General features: G+C 31.8%; 1 protein-coding gene across 1 annotated transcript in view; it reads left to right on the top strand.

Moving 5' to 3' along the window:
• Positions 1-9,074: 9,074 nt before the first annotated feature.
• Positions 9,075-25,241, top strand: part of LOC143911483 (ATP-binding cassette subfamily G member 4) — a 35,374-nt gene continuing 19,207 nt past the window's right edge. Inside the window, exons 1-2 of the mRNA XM_077430360.1 lie at positions 9,075-9,146; positions 17,188-17,582. Coding sequence (XP_077286486.1) covers positions 17,291-17,582 — 292 coding nt within the window. The 5' untranslated portion in view covers positions 9,075-9,146; positions 17,188-17,290. The remainder of the gene's footprint in view (positions 9,147-17,187; positions 17,583-25,241) is intronic.

Here is a 25,241-nt window from a genome sequence, read left to right as displayed (position 1 = left end):
TCCAAGTCTGACCAGCAGTACTATAGAAATACTTCCGAATAAATTATTTTTCAATCGAGGTCAACGCAGGGCTTGAATCCAGGCACCTCTCGGTGGTAGGCGTTAACGCAATCATCAAGCTGTACTGCTGGCTAATTAATTTAAATACAATATTTTCATAATGAAAATATGTATGTACATACATACATATGTATGTACATCAAATTGAGTGCATTTATTAAAAATTATCAATAGTTTCTAATTCTTTTTGTTAACAAATCTGATCTGAAAAATATTATCAAACAAATCTGAAAAAAGTTATCACAACATGAAATTATCACACATAACTTTGATTTAAATTTTATATTAAAATTGCGCCCAAGGCGAAAATATTTTTTCCCTTCATGTAAGGTATATTATATACAATAATACGCACACATAATATGTAGTTTTTCCCTTGTAATTGCGTAGAAAAAACGTAAAATACCATACATACTCAAAATACATCATTTGACACTAAATATCCTATACATTCCTATGATGTTCCACTATTCAGACTTAAAAATCAATCAATGTTTCTAAGCATCTTTTTTTGTAAATAAATAAATGGCCTTGACCCTCTGGCACGTGCTTATATTACAAGATCACGGATAGAAATGTTTTTCACTCAAGATTAAACAATAAACTTAAATTTAAATAAATTTAAACAATACTACACGTAATCTACGACAAAACTACTGTCTTTTGTTTTATAATAAACTAGTGTTTTTACCCGGCTTCGCTCGGTATTTGTAATATAAACCGCTTATTTGTAATATAAAGTACATATTATGTTGTTTCTTGCATTATACTCGTATTTACGTACTTGGTGCTAATTTATTTAATTTAATTTCTAAGTAAAATTATTAGCTAAATTTATTATTTGGACATTTTTTTACATTGGATTTAAATATATAATGTTATGAATTATTTTTTTTATATGTACATATGTAAATCATTTTGTGGTTTTTAGTTATTATTCAAATAATTTTATTTTTATTCACACATTTTATCGTGAATCACGCTGCTTTATCGGTGAACTTTGCTCATTACTATACAGTAATCTAAATCTGCATATGCAATTATGTATGTATTCCTATAGTTTTTGTTATCTACAATATATGTATGTATGTATATCATAGTATTTTTAATGCTGCTAATCATACAACAGATTTCTATTCCATTGTTCACTTTGTTTGCACAGTGCAGATGTTTTATTATATTTAATAATTATCACACAAGTTTACAAGGACATAGTAGTCGTTGTTAAACAATTCAATTTATCAAACATACTAGAATGATTTTTTAAGATACATATTGTTATATATTATACTGGTGTTTTTACCCGGCTTCGCTCGGTATTTGTAATATAAACCCCTTAAACATGGCCAATCTAATATTAAACATTTTATTAAATTTATTTGAATAGTTTTATTTTATTTAAATTTATTTGAATATTCATTTTTTTGTTCTACGAACCAACAATAGTTACAGGCATACATTGTTACATACAAAGTCTCTTTCGAAATTATATATTAGATTTGTAAGTGCATACATTAATTACATACAATACATTAATACAAAATTAAATACAATACATTACATTTACAAATAATAATACAAAATTATATACAATACATTTACAGGATACATACATGTTAGGTTTGTGAAATAATTATCAACGAGAGGAAGGGGAAGGCTGGGGACAGATAATGTGAGATTATATAGCCAGCAGTATGGCTCAGTGGTTGCCTTTATGTTTAGCACCGAAAGATTACTGGGTTCGATCCCGTGCTAATCTTTAATACTGCTGGTTAGACTTGGATATTTGTGCTCCAAATCGATCGTTTCTTATGAGAGTTTGCAAATTTATCTGATTTCATTGTTAAAACGGTTCCTCAAATTGGCAAAAATCATCCTACCCGCTGTCACAAATATCTGAATTTGATTTATGTACAACCTTTAAAAATTGATATACTAGTCTAAATCCATAGATGTCTCGATGGATTAATTAATTATTAATTTCGTGTTCTTCAGCCTCTCGAAATAATAATAAAATGTTGCAATGTTTGTAATTAATTGTTTAGGAGGGTGCATTTGGGGTCTACCTGTCAGGTCTTTCTGGTATATGTATGTATATATATGTATGTAAAAAAAATGATGAGGTGCAATTTCATTTGTATTATGTGTAGACACCACCAGTGTCGTGTCGTGGAAATTTCCCTGTTTTTATCGCACAGCCGCACTTACATGTGCGCGAGCAGAATACAAGTATAGACTCGGTATGACGTCACCTGATCTGTTTAGTTCGTCATATGAGTCCGTTTAGAATAAAGCCTTTCATAAAATATATAAAAAATATATGACATTAAAAAAAAATTCAATAAATTCAAGTCTTCCCAACAATGTAGTAGTTTCTGTAAACCTTAATATTTCTAAAAATATAGAAGAGCCTTGTAAAAAGCTAGATATCTTTCTTAAACTAGAAATATTTTTATAATCATTATTTTTTTATCTCTTATCCATTTTCCATTTTTTTTATCTCTTATTTCTTTTTCCCCTCTTATTTTTATTTTTATTTTATTATTGTTATGTTCAATGTTTTATTTAATTTATAGTCAAACCCATTGGATCTATCGGCTTTGCCGGCTCCCCCAAGTATGTTAACTAATAAATAATAAATAAATAAAAAATTGGCATAATCTTGTAAGTTTTTAAAAAAAATTATTACACCACGAAAAATATTTTTATAATTATCGATTTAACTCATTATTTGCAAGAGTTCAGCCACCTGTACACACAATTATGTTATTTATGAATAAAACAATTTTTCGCCCAAAACAACAATTTTATAACCTTCACGCTTATTGAAAATCATTAGAGAACATGTTAATGAACAATCCAGTGTCGTCACGTTTCGACAGGTTCATTAGTAAAGTGTTAGTTTGACAACATTGCGAATTTCAATCCATCGGAAGTTTATTCCATTCGTGAATATTTGTTACATTTTTAGACAATTTCGTTCGTACTTATGTAAATTGCAGATGTGTAAACTACCCGTGCATATTTAATGCAGTTTACATAATTGTTAACATTGATCTAAATAATTTATTACTAACGAGACAGGCTATGTTAATATACATATGTACATACACGCAGTGGCGGACTGGGACTGAAATCAGTGCATGCCAGGAGTCAAAGGGGGCCCCACCCAGGGTTAAAAAAATTTGTCCCCCCCCCCATATAACAAAATTTTCTTCTTTCCATCACGCTAAAAATCAAGGGCAAAAAATAAATAAAATTTTCAAAAATGGGAATAAACAAATTTAGGTACAAGAAAAATGGCAAAAGCAAAATAGATCCATAAATTACATTGTATATTTCGTTTTAATCCTTGTCCTAGGTAAATAGAATGCATCATAAAAGAATGCGGCATAAAAGCAATCAGGGACGTCATTTCAACTTTTTCTTGGGGGGGGGGGAGGGGCAGGCAAAGATTGGTCAAATTGAATTTTTTTTCAAAAAATCTTTTTTATATCGGAATAAAAATGGAAAATATACAATATGAAAAAAATAAGCTTATTTTTGAAAAAATATATATAAAAATATCTTATGTAAAAAGCCAAAAAAGCGCCGCAGGCGAAAATTTTTTTCCAAAAATCTTCACATGGTCGCAAAATGGTTAACAAAAGTCGACCATCAAAATGTATCACTATATCAAAAAATATACAAACTTTCGGAAAAATAAACGATACGCATCTGTTTTTGAGACAAAATAAAGTAAAGGCGACCTTTCTAACGATTCGCTCAATGGGACGAACAATTTCTAAGAATGTTACCCAAGGCATACCACTTAAAAACCAAAATATATTTGCTTCAAAATAATAAAATCTTTTTTTTTCAAAGCACATAGCAGCGATTATTTTATTAGTTACACAAAAATAGCATAATATAAGAAATAAACGCAGCATTCATAGATCCATAGTATCTCATTAATCATTAAATTCATAATATTTTCTAAATTCGCCTATTCTTTAATTTAGGGGGGCGAGTGCCCCCCCCAAATTACGTCCCTGAAAACAAAAAATGCATATTTTCAATTAATGTTAATCGAAAATCGAGATTTTGCGGAGGGGCCCCTATCCTATGTTTCTATATACATGGATGTGTCTAGATTAGGAATAGATTTTATATTCGGAAACTGTTTAAAATTGTGTATTTAAATCTTACTATATCGTCGAAGTATAATCAAATATTATTTTGAAAGTATGTATGAAGTAAATTTAAATCGCTGGTTGATGATGAATCGTCCTATCAAAATTGTTTTAAGCAATTCAGTTTATATTATTCACGGAAATTTGTTTATTCCCATTTTTATTTCATTAGGTAGTTGTTACATAGGTTGGAAATATTACGTAACCTTGAGGTTAGAAATGGGCCCAGTAAAAGGGCCCACGCAAATGTTGAAACTTACATTTCGAGCCTAATAAAAAAAGTTAACCGATCCTTGGGTATTAGTTGTTTGTTTATCTCGTAAAAGCAGGTATTAGTTGTTTGTGTATATCGTAAGAAATTTGTTTTGTTGAAATACCCAAACTCTAGGTCCCAAAGTGCAATATCCTATACATTTTTACACACGTGAAATAGTTAAAAAGTTATTTAATTTTACTGAGGGCCCATATTTTCTAACGGATAGTGGGGCCCACATGCCATCGGGCATGTACGCTTGTATGGCCAGTCCGCCACTGCATACACGTGTTGTTATAAAAAATACACGAAGAGTGCAGTGAAAATTCAACTACTACACACTGTTATGTAGTGAATATCTTATGTACTTATATTACTCTTTATTCCCGCTTGTTGTTTATCTTGATTGTTTGAGCGCACGCTGAATTGATATTTTCCTTTAATGTTATTTATAAGACTTTCAAAATCTTTATTGCTTTAGCTGCATTTTTCTCACGAATTGTGTTTCCCTCAAAATCCCTTTTAATCTGCGTGACTAATTGTGTGTATCCACGAAACCATTTCTCGATACACTCAAGGGATACATATGTCAAATACTAAAACTATCTTACGCATGAATGGCACTCTTAATCACCAGTTGTTTTACCAAACTGTGATTGGTCGAAATTGTTACCCTTATTGAATATATACTCATGTTAAATATATTGAAGATCACTTGTGGTAGCACTTTGAGACTAGTAACTTGTAATACAAACTTGTAGATTAATCTCGTGTATACTTACTGCTATTTAAAGAATATAACAATCTAATAAAATCTGTGACTATAACATTTTTACATCTCCTACTCGTCCCCGTAACAATACATACATGTGCAAATTTGACCGAATTTTTATTATATTACATCACTTTTAATTCATTCACATTTATACGTTTCGTTCAAAGGTCACACCACAAAATACATTTCGACTCTTTCAATAAATTATTAAACCTATTTATGTACATACGTGTATGAATAATTTAAAATATCGTTCCAATTCAAGGTTAAAAAAACAAATAAAGATGTTCAAAAGTTATTCTACCCTTTGAAGTCAAAGGGCACTAAGCTACATAGTTTATGTGAGGTACTAAAACGCTGGAGATTTCGTTTTTATTGCACCTGGATTTTAACCCTTTTATCAGATCTTCGATTGAAAGTTTGACTTTTTCAGCTGATAGCGAAATTGTTTATATAAAATTTAATTAGCGTTATAGCATGTTAATAAAAAATAATATGTTTATTCAATTTTCAGTACATCTTCATATCAAATGTGTAATATTACAAATGTGTAAATATATATGTACATAATTAGCAAAACATAAAATTGAAACCGGAACTGCTACTCAATTTGATTAAATTTGAAGGTTTATTTATTGTAAAATAATAGTTTTATAATGAGTTAAATTTCAGGTGCGTCATTTTCCACTGTTCGAAAATTATTCGTCAACCTTGAATTCTTAGCATGTTTTACGATGTCAGTAATATGTATTTGATTTGACGTTACAATTTCGTTAAGATCATCGTCGAGTCATCTTTTTACGCGATCGTGAATTTTTTTGGCAATGTACGATTTAATGCGAAAAATTGTATAATTGGCGTGAGATTTGAATTCTCGTCTTGGAAAAAATATATATATACATATGTACATTGTAATTATGAATGCGATATTATTAACCACTCGTGTGTGTAGCAATTTATGAATTTTGATCAGGTTAAAAACCATTAATTTTTTTTATAATTATGACATTTTATTTAAATTCGCCTCCTCTATGTACATAAATGACATTTTATTTTATTAGAAAAAAGTGGGTTTTAATTTTATTTTTGCAATGGATTACTTCACATTTTCATTAGCCATATTAATTTAATTGCAGATGTTCAATGTCGAATGATATTATGTAATTAAGTAAATATATTTTTTAAAGAAGCACTTACGTGTATAATACTACATACATATGTACGACGCAGGTCACTTCTAATTTATATTTATATTATAAAAAACACTTTAAAAGTAAGCTTGGCACGTGCTTCTACACAATTTTTATTTTTATTTGTATGAATATGTATTTTTGACTTTATATAAGGATATAAGATTTAGTTTAATTCAGTCGCAAACATTATTTCCTCGTCTTAACACATTCAATTCGGGACGGGTATTAATACCCTTTACGCCGACTGATAGTTACTTGCGGAAAGGGTATTTTTACCGATTACGTAGTCTGGTGGTTATCGCCGGGTAAAGTATAAATACTCATATACTACCGAATTTTAGAAAAATAAATAATTTTTTTCTGTACCATTATGCGGTTATTTAGCTAGTTTGTCATATAACTATAAACATTTTTATTACTTACGCTCTTATATTTTTTTTACTTACGCTCTTACTTCACCCTTTTCGCACTATTTTTATTTCCAAAAAAAAGAGCCAATCTAAGCTATACCTCTAATTCAAAATATGCACCATGTAAATAGGTTTTTGAGCTCTTTTTCCTATTATACTGTACATTAACCAGCAGAATAGCAGCAGAATTAACCAGCAGAAGAGACTAGTGATTAGTATATAGTGCATTGAACATAGTGGTCACGGGTTCAAATCCCACTGGTTTCTGCTGGATAGACCTTGGATTTGTGACTCCAGGTCGTTCGTCTCCTATCGGAGTTTGCCAATTTATCTTATTTCATTATTGAAACGGTTCCTCATCAAATTTGCAAAAATCATACTAACCAATATATCACCACTATTTTTATTTATTTTTTATACGATATACATATGTTTGTACATATAAATTTCAAAATTACAGAGATTGCGTCGCCATTTATGTACATAGTTTATAAATGATATTTTTTTATAAACCTGAGATTACTGTTTTTCATGTTAATGCTGTAACAGAGTGTTCAAATCTCACTGGTTTCTGCTGGCTTGACCTTGGATTTGTGACTCCATGTCGATCGTTTCCTATCAGAGTTTGCATATTTATCTGATTTTCATTGAAACGGTTCCAACGAATTGGCAGCCATTTTCTCGCAAAATCTCGAGTTTTCAGCAATCTCGAATTTCGCTGAATTATATACAATGCTGCAAATTTACAAATTTGACCATAAATGTCTCTGTGAATGTTAATTTATATGTATTTACAAAATTGTTTAAAAATGCTGCAAATTTACAAAATTTGACCATAGGTGCCTCTGTGGGTGTTAATTGATATATTATATTTTTACATTTTTTACATATATACCAGGAAGGCCTTACAGGTAAACCCCAATGCGCCTTCCTGGCCAATTACAATGCAGCATTTTTATTACAAGTCGTTGAATTACGAGACACTGAAAAACTCACAAATTAACGAGACATCTATGAATTGTACATAAATTTTATGGTACATTAATCAAATAGTAGTGACATAGTAGGTAGGAAGGATTTTTAGCCAAATTTTAAAGGGAACCGTTTCAACAATGAAATCAGAGAACATTGGCAAACTCTGATAGGAAACGATCGACCTGGAGCATAGATGTATAATACATAGATCCGCCCTCACGGTTTATATTGGTCTCCCTTTTGGCGCATGCACACTTTTCTCTCAGTAGGTTAGTAGCTTCTAAGTAGGAAAGGTCGATTGCGGAGATCTTTTGCGGAGAAAAAAACCTTTTTTTTCCACCAACTTCCCCCCGCTAGTTAAACCCCCCGCACCCCTCAGTTAGTGGCGACAAGATCTCCAACGAAATTTGTATGTAATGCCATATCTAGTCTATTCTACATAGATCTATGACCTGGAGTCTCAAATATCCAAATCTGACCAGCAGCACTACAGATGTACTCAGAAAAATACTTTTCAATCGAGGTCAGCTCATGGGATCGAACCCGGCGCCTCTCGACGCTAAGCAGAAACTTAACGACCGAGCTATGCTGCTGACTACATATGTATTTATGTACTTTGTATAATACTTGTATCAAATGTACAACGTTTCTGGCAAGGAAGGTTCATTGGGGCTAGCTGTTAGGCCTTCCTGGTATAGATGAAAAATAAATAAATTAACATTACAATAATATAATACTTAAATAGATCAGTAGCTATTAAAATATATATGAGATGCATTGTGAACATAATTTTGTAATAATAAAAAGCATTTAAAAATCAAAAATTTAAACTGCACTACATAATTATCGCTTCAATAACACAAACCGTCACAAAAAGTTTCAATACTTCCAAATCATAAGTAAAAAAAAAAAATTAGAATGGCAATGAATTAATTAAATTCACCAATTGATCCACTTATGTATAATACATGCATGCAAATTAATTATTCGAATTACCCACAACGAGCCTTTAACATTTTTTTTGTACAAATGTATATTTACCATTGAACGACACGCTGAAAGGCGAATTTATCACACCGAATTTTAATCGAGCATTAATTGAACCATTTAATTATGCACGATGACTGGTTGTATGCATTGTACATACATACATACAGTTTACATACAGTTTATCGATCTGGGGGGTTACTTTCAACCACCGAGTTGCGGTCTGTGTCTTGATCCATGTTTGAATTCAGTAGACAGTCGAGTACCGCGACGATCGGACGCGTCCCATTGAAAAACATCGGCCATCAAACATTTTCCACGGTGTTCGTTTGTGTTTACCATTTTTTATATGTTTTGTTTTGTGTTTGTTGTTCGACATGTGGATGATATGTCGTGCGTGAAAATCGATTTCATCATCACGCGCGCCCGTGAAAATGCCCGGTTTTTCCGGCCGGAAGGCGAACGAATCGATCGTATCTCGCGATTTTCAGTCATTTATTTCTAAACAACATCAATAGTTTGAAAGTTGTGTATTAAAATATATTCAATTTATTTAAATTTATCTCACTGGTCGTTTGAATTGAGAGATGATTGCACACTTGCGACTGAAAATGTTGATTATTTAAATGTTTGCTCTTAAATACTTGAAATTATTTTGAAATATGCCACAACGTAATACTATATGTGGTGAAGATGAAAAATTGACATAAATATTTTAAAATACTGTATAGCTTATCTACATATATATTAGCAATGAATATCTGTTTGTGTGTTTTTTTTTTTTGGTTCGGTGATTATTCCGCAAAAAGCGATCTCGTCACTAAAATCTCGATCGCGGAACATCTGGCACCCAGAAACTCCATCAATCGAAAGCTATCCACGCGTAATATTGTACTAACGAGGACTCGAGTGCTAGATATTCCGTATTCGCGATTTTTGTGTCAACGATTGTCGTGAAATAATCCGTTTACCTTTATTTTTATGTTATGTGAAACTACCGTTTTCTTCTTATGATTAGACTCCGGACCCAAAGCGCGCCGTTTATTGTTCAATTGTTGTAAATGCTTTGTTGAAGGTTCGCCGAACCTTTTTTTTTTTGCACTCTAGCTCTGTCAGAAATCAGTCTTTTAGCCAAACCGCCCCAATTCCTGGAAAAAGCACGCTCTCTATCTGTAAATCTGTATTGTCGCATCCCTTTGCAAAACTCATTCCCTAGAGTGATTTGGTGATATTTTATCCTTGTTTGGACATAGGTTTGATAGTTTTAATTCCCATATTTGAATAAATGTATGAGAAACTTGCCGAAATAATAAAATCGTTCACATCAACAATGGCATGAAGATTTGCCTCTCACAGTTGGAGTCTACGTACATGTCCCGTGCCGCACTATTACTTTAGCAGTAGACTTTGTAACAAAATTTATTTTGTTCTTTTAATATCAACTTTTACGCATCTGAATAATGCGCGAAAATTTGGATTGTATATGTATATCAAAAGATGAGTTGAAGTTGAATTTATTTTAATAAACAAGTTTTATATGTTGTAGAAATATCTTGAGATATATTTTATTTACCTGTCCAGTACGATTTTTGAGCAATTGTTTTCGGAGCTTTGACAGGATTTTTAATATCATTTATCGATTTGTATACATATATGTATATGTTTATGAAAACATAAATATTCACAAAAATGATTTAAATAAAGTTTTATAAAGTATGCTAGTTATGTACAGATACATTTATATACATAAATATGTTCTGTGCTAATTTTTACTTGCCTTAAAATTGAACGCCAACAATAAACCACCGGTAATTTCCGGTAAATTTGAATTCTCTTCTGTCATTATTTGATAAATTATAATTTAAAAAGACGGATGATAGATTTTATGCCAATTTTTTATAATTTTACAAATATGTCTAATTCAACTTTAATTAATTTTTATACATAACAATTTGATCCAATTGATTTTTTTTATCCTAGTCATATGTATGCATTAGAAAATTTTTTGTTGAATAAATAAGCTGGTAGCAGATTTTAGACCTTTCCTTTTAGTTAGAGTGGATTTTATAAAGTATGTAGGTGCAAAAAGTGATTTGAATTAGTCCTTGAATTTATAATAGTGCTTTGCTCTCGATTTCCACTATTCGATTGGTTCAAAGTTGAATTTTAAACCTTATGCAAATATGTTAAGGTTGCCAACTAACATTCTCGATGAACATCGTTTATATTATACCCACTATGTAGTTACGTCAAACCAATGTATCAAAATAATTATTATAAATGCAGTAATTAATTTTCCACCTATTAAAGATCAGTATTTCCATTGCTCACCGTTGGTTTTTAGCGTGAATGATCACTGGTTTCCCGTCATTTTTGACGGAAACTCGATAAAACATCTAACAAATCGTATTATTCATTGTGTCGTATATTTGCTGTCGTAAATTACTGTACAATTATTTTAGTCTTTTAGTGCACTCGATATCGGAATCCATAACACACCTATATGTGTTTTCGATAAAAAATAATGAAATATATTATACATACATACTACAAAATACTTCAATGTGAACAATGGCATATTAAGTTTCCGGTATTGATACAATGATATTTTCACTATCATTATATCAATAAGCATTTCACCTCAACGTTTTCTGAAGTGGGAGATGTGAAATGTCAAAATTAATTTCAATTAAATATTATATTATTTATAAAATAATTTAAATTAATTATAATTAAATTATTTTTAATAACTAAAAAGAAAATAATAGAACATTTATTAGATAAAATTTTCATATTGTTGCTTCCCAGCATTTATTCAACGATTCAGGAGGTCCATACATAACCACCGCTCACTCCAGAATAATCTAATAATAATAATCAGAGTCCTGTTAGCCTAATCCGAGGTCTCGATTGTTCACCCACGAATGCACTTAGACAGTGGATACTCTCTCTCATGTTCCCACGTTACAATATTATAATTATTTTTTTAAGTTTAAACTATTGTAATACATATGTAAGTAACAAAATATACATATAATCAAAATTGGGATAATTTATTTTAAAGTTTTACCATTTTTCCCTATAATGAATGACTTTGCTGAATCACTTTATGTTCCGTTTTTTAATCGCTCACAATTTGGTTTCGCGATAAGAAGCTGGGGTCAAAAATGCGTTGACCTAAATGTTTAAATCTATAATATTTCTTCAGATCTGTTTTTGTTGACGGATCTGAATTGCGTTCCACGCGTATTTTCATGACTTTTGTGATCGACATTTGACCCTTTTCCATTCTCAATTTTGCACATTTCGAAACATTAGTACGGAAAATTTGGATTTTCGACGTTTTAAAGTCGATCGCGTGGAAGATATGACCTTATTATGCTTTCGGTCTTTTAAAACAAATGTTGGTCGCACCAGCGTTGACTAAGCATTGAAGAAATTTTGTTATATGTATTATATATTGTCAATTACGATCTTTTAATATTCATGTAATAGTCGCAATGAAAGCGTAAGACATTAATAATCTTTGACTTCAAAGTTTAAATCATATTTTGTGTTATAAAATTACTCAGAAGTCAGAACCCTTTGTTATGGTTATATAATCTTGAAATATTTTAATAATATTCTAGCCTTTATAAGTTCGATATATACATACATATGTATGTACATAGTATATATAAAGTAAGAAAAAACATTTTCTACGAAATTTTCTAGTCCGATAAACAAGAGTTAACTGTATAGTCAGTTTTACCGAATCCGTAACAGTCTGTTGCTCTCGAGGCAATTTTTGGGAATATTCTAAAAATGTTGTGATCCATAATTAATTTTATGTATGACATACACTGGTCTGTGTGTTAAGTTGCTTTCAAAAATCAAACAGAACTTCTCAAAATATATGTAGGTAGGGGGCTCTGCGACATGGTTGAATTTGGATCGTCATTCTGTGAGTTGAGACCGATTCGACCATGTTGATGTCTACCACTTTACTTCCTTCCCGACCGTCACATTAAATCATCATCATAATCTACAGCCGCTCTCTATCCACTACTGGATGAAGGCCTCTTCAACACGCTTCCACTCGTCTGTGTTTTGCACAACTCTCACCCATCTCACCCCACGCATTTTCCTAATTTCGTCTACCCATCTTCCTTTTACACTTTTGCATTCTCTCGGGAATCATTCTAGCACTTCTTTTGTCCATTTTTCTTGCCACGTGGCCCGCCCATTGCCATTTAAATATCTTTACTCTATCCACTATGTCCACTACCCTTGTGATACTTCTCACCCACGTCTTCCGCTTCCCGTCTTTCCTCGTTATGCCAATTATACAGCGTTCCATACTTCTTTGGATGCATTGAACTTTTTGTAGCATCTTGGCGTTCAATGTCCAATTTCACATCCATACGTCTTCACTTGCAAAACGCATTGATCGAAGATCTTTTTCTTCGGGTAGAGTGGCAATTTTGATTTAAGAACATTCATTCGTCCAAATGCACTCAATCCTAATTTCATTCGTCTCTCTGTTTCTTCTTCTTTACTTCCGGACATGTCAATTATTCATTTTCGCTCCTTTAAATTCCGTGAAATTCAATTTATTAATGACCCTTTTCAATGATGTAATGTTTCACTATCAATTATTATTGAATTAAGTTACTTACTGGAATAAGTTTGCGACCCTTCTTTTTTATTATATAGGTTACTAGTTGTTTTTCCCGGCTTCGCTCTGTATTTGTAATATACATAAATATGGCGAATCTAATAGTAAATATTCATTCGTTTTTTTGTTAAATTTATTTCAATCGAAAAAAATATATATTGAATCGTCGTCATAGAAACTTTGATTTGTTTTAGATGTTACCAACCAACATTACATACTTAAAAAGTCTCTTTCGAAATTATATATTAGATTTGCAAATATTGGCAACCCATTAAAATAACACAGCGAAGCTGTCAATTGTAAATATAAGAATAAATAGTACAGTACCAGTTTTTTTTCTTCACGGTAACTTAATGTAATTAAAAAAACGCTATGTTTATGAAAAAATATGTAGTTATGAATAGCAAAATATTATTTAATATCAAGTTTTTTTGAATTGCCCAGCCAAGTTGAGTAAATTCGTTAGATACCATAAGAATATCATACACTGTACATATGTAGGATTTTTATATTCCCGGAAACTCCAACATGTCGGAATTCTGCAGCGTCGTACATAAAGTTTTCCAAATACCCTGAACTTTTTGACCATAATCTCCATTCATATTATCGTTAGTGTTTGAATCGCAAAATCGTTGTTTTGTTCCATTGTTTAAAAATCGGAGATGCGCATAATTAACGATGCGAGTGAAACTGTTAATGATTGTGTGTGTGCTGGCGATGAAAAACAATGGAGATTTTTAATACGCGTATGAGTTAAATTAAAAAGCAATGATCGGTTACACAGTATGCACAGTATGACCGTGAGAATCTCAATTACATAATTTGAATATAACTGAATTCTGACCATTCATTGTATCACGTCGTATTAGTGTAATTTTGCAAATGGGATCCAACCCAAACGATGAATATGACCATTGCAACTTGTAATATATGTACCTATTAGGGTTTCTGATTTCCTGGACTTTTTCAATTCCCGGGACGGAGCCCGGGATCGTTCCCGGGATTCCCGGGATCCCGGGACACATGTAAAAAACTTTTTTTTTCAATTAAATATATTTTTTATTATTAAAAAAATATTTATTTATTTACAAAACAATATATAATATATCTATTAACTTGAAAAATTTAATTATAAAAGTGAACTTATTTAAAGTAGCTTCTTAAGAACACTTAAATATTTAAATGAGAATCCGAAAGTCTAATTCTAGATTTGGTAAAAAAATTTCCAGCAATGGAAAAATCTCTTTCAGTTTCGGTCGAAGTTTGGTTTTATTGTTAAAAGGGACGAAAACAGTTTTTACTAACATCTTCTTATTTTAAATTATCGGTTTTTTCTCCTATCAGCATGTATATTTTAATTTCTTTTTTAAAGTCGAGGTTATTTTTATTTACGTTATTTTGTATATTCGTCTCTGATAACTCCTTATTTAATTCTTCATTCATCGTCCAACACAATTGTTTCATCTTCATCCGAATCTAAAAGAGTTTCTTCCATTGTGGAATCGTCAATACAAGAAGGATATACTAGCTTCATAATAGTTTCACCGTAGGATATACATTCGCTTTTATTACAACATTTAAAGAATGTTTTGTTCGTTATAAAATCAGAATTATTTAAAATTTTTGTTAAAAAAATCAGTTTTAGACTTCTTTCTTCGATTTTAATTTTTGAAATTATTTTACGATTCTTTGTGTATTTGATTTATTATTTCCCTTCGTGCAGTCGTGAAAATGTTGTATGTTTTCAAGATTTTTTAAAATCCAATTCTCGGGATTAAAGATAAGAATTCCCGGGACACGGGACAGCAAATATTCCGTGAATTCCCGGGAATGTCTGTCCCGGGTCGACCCGGTTCAGAAATTCTAATACCTATATGTACATATATGCAAGGCTGAATAAAAGAATCCCGGGCCCTGGAAAAATAATTCCATACCCTATAACAAACCAAAATAAAAATCTTATAGATATATTTTTAACATGCGAAAAATATATCAAAAATATTAAATAAAACTGTTTTTTTGAAATAATCGAATAAGAAAGTATGATTTAACAGGCAGGGCCGTAGAGAGAAAATCCGGGCCCCGGTTTCAATTCAAAAAAGTGATTTGGGTATTTCAATTAATATCGTTGTTAATTATTAAAAATATATTTAATATTAATTTATATACATAGATACAATACAGTAAAACAAATGAAATTAATTAAATACAACAATAAACTATATCAACACATAAAATGAAAAATTAAATAATTAAAACATATGTATACACACGTTAAAAAATAGTTTCATTTAAAAAAATAATGCTGTCATACATGAAAAACATATAACATTATGTAATATAAAAAAACCGTAAAATATCAACTTATATTATGTATTTATGGAAAAGCAGGTACATAGTAGGTAATAATGTATTGGATTTTTGGATGATTTTTTCTGTGAGAGTTTTTTAAAATGTCTCTACATCAGTGCTACTCAAACTTTTTCAGCTGGCGGACCAGTATATATTTTTCATTAATTCTCACGGACTTTCAGTAATTCTCAAGGGTTATTTTACGAGTAAGAGTATAAAGGCCAAATAATGCTTTTATATTTTTGCTAAAAATGTACATATTATTTGCGGGGGCCCCGGGCCTCCTTCGAAAGCCGGGCCAGGGTTATTTGCATACCCTTTCCCCCCCTTTCGTCAGCCCTGGTAACAGGTATGAGTAGTCTTAAGTAGTCCGGGCCCCAGAACCTTAACCCCCAGCTTACCCCTCCTCTCAGCGGTCCTGTAGGTATATATGCATACGGTTCGGTGATTATTGGTCACAAAGGGCTCGCCCAAAAGTCACTAAAATCTCTATAACGGAACATCTGATAGCCGAAAAGTCCATCATACTAACGATAAATATCATACTAACGATAACTCGAGTGCCAAATATTCCATATTCGCGATTTTCATGCCAAAAATTGTCTTTTAGGCGATCGTAATGTGACTAATAATCCAATTACCGGCCTCTATAATTCTTTTATTCTGCTTTTCTGAGATTCTGGACATATGAAATTAAAATAAGTGATAGCAAATTTGTGAATTAAGTCAAACAGAAATAGTGTTTTTGGAACTGAAAATTATACTTCCGCCACTTTTAAATATAACGGTTCATACATAAAAATATTTCGGAAAAGCTGGCTTTTTTTTAGGTTTTGCTCAAGAAATGTTTCAATACGATTTGCCACCCCATGGAAATAGATCCGTTTCAAAACTATTTATAATGCAAATAATCTTAATTGAGTACAAGCAATTGATCTTCGTTTATTATTAACGACACGCAATACTGTGTGTACTTCAAGGCGCACACCCAGTTGACTGACTGAAACATCTAAATCACACATTACTTTATACAATGTAATATCTTCTAATGTAATATATAGGTATAATTTCGAAAGAGACTTTGTAGTTATGTATATTTGTATGTAAGGTTTGTTGGCAACATCGAAAACGAATCAAAGTAAGATTGTTTTGCCATGTTTAAGCTATTTATATTACAAATACCGAGGGAAGCCGGGTAATACCACTAGTATTCCATATATGTACATATGCACAATGTGTATGACTTTTTTGTTATTATTATCGTAAGCACACTGGGACTACCCACTACTGGCAGTTGTACGATAACGTTACTACTGTCAAAACATTTCTTCAACATGTGTTTTCGTTTTGCAGCTATGATGCTATGAAGGAGAAGTGAGCGTCAGGTCGTCATCGACGGTTAGATTTTGGCGACAGTTTCGACTCCACTACCGCAGCATCTGGTCCACTGTTGGAGATGGACAAAGAGGAGAAAGCCGGCAAGTCCGGACCGCTGGCATGCTGCAGTCACAAGTCTTGTTCGTCTTTGTCTTCGTCCGAAGCAGGAGTCGGAGTCAGGTGCATCGGCTCCACGCTAAACCGCGACACCCACGAGATCAACTTTAATGATCAGCCGAACAACAACCAGTTTCACCTGAACCAGTATCAGCTGAAGGAGCTGAAGCTGCCCAAGAGAGCTCCGGTCAACTTGGAGTTTAAGGACATTCGCTACACCGTCACTGAATACTCCATCACAAAGCTGACACGCAGTAAGTTTTATTGCTTTACATTTGACTTAAATTAATTTTAAATGAGTTGCCTCACACAAAACAAAAACAAATCTAGAATTTTATTTATCAAAACCTCGGCCGTAATTCTTCAAGAGCTTTTTTATTAGGAAATAGAAATCTTTTATTATTACCCCCTCTTCGAATTGATTTAACATTAACCCTTTGAATGCTGACGTATTTTCTGTTGAAAGCCCGCCACGCTGAAAAATTCGTCAATAGTAAGCAGGTACAAAAATTGTAGCTAATCCAAACAAACCCTAGATAACTACCGCCGAGGATTTTGAGTTTTGTAAAGGTGTGTTTAGACTCTCTAATATATCTTTCAATAATATAAAATAAATAAAAAAAAGTCTATTAATTAATGTATTTTTCCAAAACTAGTTCCATCTTCTTCATTGTTGTTAAAATGCCAAGCCACAATCTAAAACACTCAGCAGTTAGGGATTTCCATCGAAAAATTCTGCTATGGTTACAAATTCAGAAATTCTGGTATAAACCAGTCTTTATAAACATTCGCACGGATTACACTACCCATGTTCAATGCATTTTTTTTCAATGCTATCTGGAAAGGCTTAGCGGGTAGTATTCTTGTTTTTTTTACATACTCAAAAAACAACGCCTATCGGTGTATTTCAGACGCATGGACTTGTTTGCAAAATGTCGATCGGCGTTGGTCAGCATGGTTTAACTACCTTTCTTGTATAGTTTTTCACAGCTTCGAACAATGAGCTTTCCACATTAGCCTAAACCTTCTGAAAACTAATTATATATGGATATTAAGACTCCTAGCTACTCATATTTTATGTTATGATCTGGAACTAAAACACAAAACTTGTCCTTAATTTTCCTGTCCGATTTGCAAGAACTTGACTTTCATTCTTGTTTATTTACTAGTTATTATATGTACGTATATGTACGTATTATGCATGGCTTATTTGTATACGAATTTGAAAACAGTTTATCAATTACATAGTTGTAATCGATCATTGACTATAATTTCACTGCGATCGATATATCACTATTGACCCATGAGTTAATAAATACATTTGCACATACATACCTATTATTAGCCAGCAGTATGGCTTAGTGGTTGCGTTTATATTTAGCACCGTTTGGTTCGATCCCGTGCTAATATTTAATACTGTTGGTCAGAATCGGATAGTTGTGACTCCAAGTCGATCGCTTCTTATCAGAGTTTGCCAATTTATCTGATTTCATTGTTGAAACGGTTCCTCTATCAAATTGGCAAAAACCATCATACCCGCTATGTCAGAGCATCGTAACCTTTGGATATTCGCGGCACACATTGTTTACGACTCGTAGAGTTTGTCAGCTACGTACATACATATGTACTTTATCGGCAGTCGCTAGTTATTCCGTATATGCATAGGGACAAAATACTAACTAACATCGGTTTTCTCCCTCACGCGCGATCTCACTCGCACGCATTAGGCCGAAGTGCTGTTCGAGGAACACATATTACCGCGGTGCATAGGTTATGATGCAGCTATGTCGCAAATATCAAAATATACATATGTACAATTCTAAATCCATAAATGTGTCTTTGTGTTAATTAATTGTTACTTAATTAATTAAGCCTCCTTGGTATATATGTATCTATGTAAAAAAATGTGAAATTATGTGCACCTATCTACAATGTCAATATCATTTTGTACTAAAGATTACAAGTTTTAATAGCATATTTAAAAAATGATCGAATTTAGATAGACGGTGACCTAATATTTAAAATTTAGAAGACTGTCTGGTCGAAAGGTTAATAAACAATTGGCATGTGATAAGTGGTCGTATAAGCGAGGTCTCCCATTTCTAACGGCATATTTTTATCTAAGAAGTTAAAGCTGTGATTGTTTTGAAAAATCCATATTTCAGCAATATGTAATACAAAATATTGGTTTTTGGAATAGTCGGTGTTGTGAGAAACTGAAGTGTTGGAAATTCTTCGTCGGAATCATGTGCTGTGCGAATTACTTGACCCTTTTGCGGTTCATTGTCAATGGCAATGTTGCTGTAGACCAGTTTCTCGAGTTTATCCACACCAGTAGGGCTCGCTTGTTGGTCCTGAGTCTTCTGATTTCACCGTGAACTCTCTTCGTAATTTCATATTACATATTTTCATACATAATAAAACGGTTTTCTTGGTCTACATATTTATTAATGTCTACATACTCAAATGTATGTACGTATCGATCGGGCTTTGGTGCACAGATATTGTACATTCCATATTTGAATATGTATCGAATTTGGAGTTTGTAGATGCTGGAATAATTCAGGTTTTTCATTTCAAGGTAATTTATGTGGTATACAAACTTAAAATTCGATGCAAATTCAAAAATGGACATACAATATCTGTGCACCAGGCCATCCATATTTTGAATCAAGCAGACATATGTACATATTATATATGTACATATGTACTAGCTGAACCCGGCATGCGTTGCAATGCTATAATAACGCATGCAATTCCCGTTCCCGTTCCCGTTCTCGCTCCCATTCCAGTTCCCATTTGTCGGAAAAACGCAGGCAGCGAACACATTTGAAATTGCTGCGTTGCAATGACACTCATTCCCGTTTTTCCCGTTACCGTTCCCGTTATTTCCCGTTATTTTTTCACAATAATCTTCCCGGACATGCATACAACAAATCCTGAAAGTTCCATCGTAATCGGTTCAGTGGTTTAGGAACCTATTCGAGACACACACACAGACATTCATTCTTATGTACATACTAGCTGAACCCGGCATGCGTTGCAATGCCACAATCACGCATGCAATTCCCGTTCCCGTTTCCGTTCCCGTTCTCTTTCTCGTTCCCGTTCCCATTTGTTGGAAAACCGCAGGCAGTGGACACATTTGAAACTATTCAATTATTTGTTTATTTTACCCTAAAAACATTTGAAATTATTGCGTTGCAATGCCACTCATTCCCGTTTTTCCCGTTACCATTCCTGTTTTTGGCCGTTATAGTTAAGTACAGGAACGCATACGTGACAGACAGACAAACATGTAGGATAGGGTAATTGGACTATTCGTCACATTGGGGTGGTCACAAAGACAATTTTTGCCATGAAAATCGCGAATACACAATATTTGGCACTGAAGTTCTCGTTACTATGATAGTTATCGTTAGTATGATGGACTTTTCGGCTGCCAGATGTTCCGTTATAGAGATTTTAGTGACTTTGTGACGAGTAATTTGTGACCAGTAATCACCGAACCGTAGGATAGATATGTAGGATTGTTATGAGTGGTACGTAATGTCAGGTTGGTATGAGTGGTGCGTAATGTATTTGTACGTTGGCAATGCGCAAGTTGGTTGCTAACGTAAACATTTCCTTAACTACACTCTGGCGCTTCATACTTAAATGAAAATTAAGGCGCGTCGATAAAATGTAATTAGTCGATAAAATGATTTAAAATACGTATTATCTGGTCGAAGTGAAACTGTCGCATTCACTCAATATATATATATATATATATATATATATATATATATATATATATATATATATATATATATATATATATATATATATATATATATATATATATATATATATATATATATATATATATATATATATATATATATATATATATATATAGATAGATATATGTATGTAGAGAAGACTAGTGTTTTTGCCCGGCTTCACTCGGTATCTGTACATGGCCAATCTAATAGTAAACATTTATTAAATTTATTTGAGTAGTTTTATTTTATAATTTTTTTTTTAATATTCGTTTGTTTTTTTTTTATTAAATTCAACATCGGATTCTACGAATCTAACAAACAAACAAATATACATACATACAAAGTCTCTTTCGAAATTATATATTAAGCTGTAGGTACATACATATGTTTGGATCGTAATTTTTTTAAATTATTTGTTGCATACTTTTTACCTTTGCTATAATAAAAACCGATGAATGAACTCATGATTCGTAGTAAAAATATTCACGCATAAATATATCATTACAATAATTACGTAGTCGACTCAAGAAGAGTAATGAACTTGTTACGCGGTTCTCTTACATTTCTTATGCATTGAGGTCATTATCATTCTATCGAATCTGGACCATTTCTCTTCCGCTTCAAAATATGCAAATTCCCCACTCTCGCAACATACATATATACATACATATGTACGTTCATATTCGTATACTAATAGCGAATTCAATCTAACGACACTATTGTGTTATGCGAGTGTGTATATGTCATTTACTCTAAGATATTATATTATAAGTTCATACGTACATACATACATATGTATACTGATGGAGAAAGTGGTAATGTGAATCAGCAATTTTGCACGCTCGACTCGCAGACCGCCGGTTGGCCGCCTCTGACATTCAATTTGGAAATATATTATTTGTCTCGCACAACAAAGTACGGAAAAGTTGACTATTGTACTATTTTTTTATACTTAATACAAGCATCACCACTCCAACGCGTTCGATTCATTAGAAAGTGAAATTTTCACTTGGCGCTTGTGATATAAATTTTGAAAATAATGTATTATGTCTGTTTGTGTAATGATTAGATGTAGATAAATAAATTCGGGATAAATCTGCTGAGTAAGCATTTGAAAATCTGATATTCTGAACTCAGTGTAATGCAAACGCGCAAAACCTTAAGCCTGCATCACATCAAACTGAGTCAACTTCAGAATAGTATAACAATCTACATAGTAATGTTGGAGCTTTAAAATTAGCAAATATGATCGAAGCTGTTGTGAGAGACAAGCCGTGAATCAAACTGTTTCGATCAGCTTATTGTTGATGAAAAATATTTGAGTGAATTTCACCTATGATTTTAAATCTGGCATATCCATAAACGGCCCTGCTTATTTGTCTTTGCTAGGTCAACATTTTTTTTACATATATATATATATATATATATATATATATATATATATATATATATATATATATATATATATATATATATATATATATATATATATATATATATATATATATATATATATATATATATATATATATATATATATATATATATATATATATATATATATATATATATATATATATATATATATATACATATATACCAGGAAGGCTTGACAGCAAGACCCCAATGCGCAATTATTGGACAATTAATTACAAGCAATGCAGCATTTTATTATTACATAAATCACTGTATATCCAGAAGCTGGAGAACACGAAATAACAATTTATTAATTAATAATTACAGAATGAATCCATCGAGACATCTGTGGATTTAGATTTTGTACATAATTTTTACAAATTATACACACAATAAATACAAAAGATTTGTGACAACAGGAAAGATAATTTTTTGCGAATTTTGAGGAACCGTTTCAACAATAATGAGATAAAATTGGCAAACTCTGATAATAAGAAACGATCGATTTGGAGTCACGAATACCCCCAAATCTAACCAGCAGTATAGCGGATCGAACCCACTGATCACTTGGTGTTAAACATACACGCTATCATTAAGCCATACTGCTGGCTAACATATCATATTGAATGCATATTGTTGTAGCGTGGACGTGAAGAGGGGTTTGCGAGATCGGAATGAAAGACGCAGCGAGTAGTGATAGAGATAGTCTATTGTTGCTCCGTTGACGATCCAGCTCCGAATGAAGCACGGAACAAATTCGCTGAATATTTATACACAGCGTGTACTATCAGCGCAGAGCGATCATTGGTCGATGGGTCGCGAGATCTTATTGGCTGTTGTATACAGCTTATTCATACGCCGAGGGATTTTTGGCACGAACGCACGATCGAGTGATCAGTTTTAGTAAACCGGTGGTTGATGAGCACCAATCACCTAATTTCTACGTTACATTATGTATGTTTGTATGTATATATAAATTTTGGCTCGTATAAAGCTTTGTGCTTTTGATAGTGATCTACATAAATACATATATTTGAATTGTTTTTTAATGATAAATACAGTCACCATTTGTAAATTTATGAATAAATCTTTGTCGGTAGAACTGAGACTCGCTGCTTTTTGCAATTTTACATTTGAAGTTTGCCGCTCGAAATGGAAATTCATATCATTCGACAGTGAAAGGGCACAGTTTTCTTTTAGCTATAAATCTTTTGCGGTGATTGATAGTTTCCTCTATGTGTACTTTGCTTTACTGTGGGTCAAGGTTCGTCTTTGTATTATATTTACCTGTGACACTTTCATTTTCACTTTCGAACTGTGAAACTTTTGAACTCACGATAGATTCGTCATGAGCGTAAAAGTAAAGTCATTTGAAATTATATAAATAAAATAAAAAATCCTGACAAATTAAGCGTCTATTGAAAATATTGATTGCCATTTGAACTTTAATCATTTACTCGTATTATGTACATAATATTAAAAACATATACAGCTTTCTTATTTATCCTTTTTTACTTTATCTAACACGTAATGTTTTTTTTTTAAATTAAAAAAACTATTATATAATCAAGTTTGATTTCAAGTTGTCAAGTGCAATTTTGCTTATCATCTTGAATTATTACTCTCACCTTCCAGCAAGCACCGGTTCAACTGCTTTCTTTGCTGATAAATTATCATACGTATTTTTATAATATGTGTATCATTCATTGAATGTTTGTAAATACATACTCGTATATCAATATTTTTAATTTTTTTTATTTAAAAATTTCCAATTTTAAATCAATAAAATCGTTGAATTGCAGGTATTTTATTTAATGTTTTATGGCCAAAACCGATTGTTTCCTCCGTCTCATACTTTTTTTTCATTCTCATTTTTGCATTGATTTATTTGTGTATGCATTTAATACACATACATTAATTTACTTATTTTTTTAATATTTATTTCATTACAAATAATTCAATAAATTTAATTACATGTCAATTTTTAATACTTTTTTTAATTCCTTTAATTTTTTATATTTTGAAAATCGCTATTATTTTTATCACTAACAACTGTATACGTTGGCAAGTCAATCTTAATAAAGTCGAAGTCGGAATCGAAGCATAAAATAAAGTCAGAGTCGGCTTTAAAGTTGTGACTCCACAGCCTTGCGTTAGAACGACTATTTCCCAAAAGCGCTGTCTCTTTAAAACAATACAAATTGTAAAATCAAAGATGTCAGTATTTCAATGACCGGTATAGTATATACCTGCCCGAAATTTTGAAATTTCACACGGTGAAATTCCTTATTTTATTATTATCATGTCTAATCTGCTTTTAGCAGTTTGGAAACCAAACATTTGACGGCTAAACTATTGAGGAATCATGAGAAACGTTCGTATAGTTTGAGAAAAATTTCCTAATTTTATTATTATTTTTTATAATTGATGAAAATTTCATGGACACGTTTTTTTAAGAGTACCAATTTATATATATATATATATATATATATATATATATATATATATATATATATATATATATATATATATATATATATATATATATATATAATATGTATTTATTTAAATGAGCAGTCAACAATACAAAATAAACTTATTTTGCGTCATACTGTTGCGCGCTTTGTTCCCGCGCACTAAACACGGTTGTAATGCGCACTAATGAACCCGTGACCACTAGTCTATTCTGCTGGAAATATAGCCATGACATAAATAGTCCTTATTCAAGAAGAA

The sequence above is a fragment of the Arctopsyche grandis genome, chromosome 5 (assembly GCF_051622035.1).
Source record: "Arctopsyche grandis isolate Sample6627 chromosome 5, ASM5162203v2, whole genome shotgun sequence".
In the NCBI taxonomy this organism is placed as follows: domain Eukaryota; kingdom Metazoa; phylum Arthropoda; class Insecta; order Trichoptera; family Hydropsychidae; genus Arctopsyche; species Arctopsyche grandis.
This window is presented reverse-complemented; position numbering and strand designations above follow the sequence as displayed.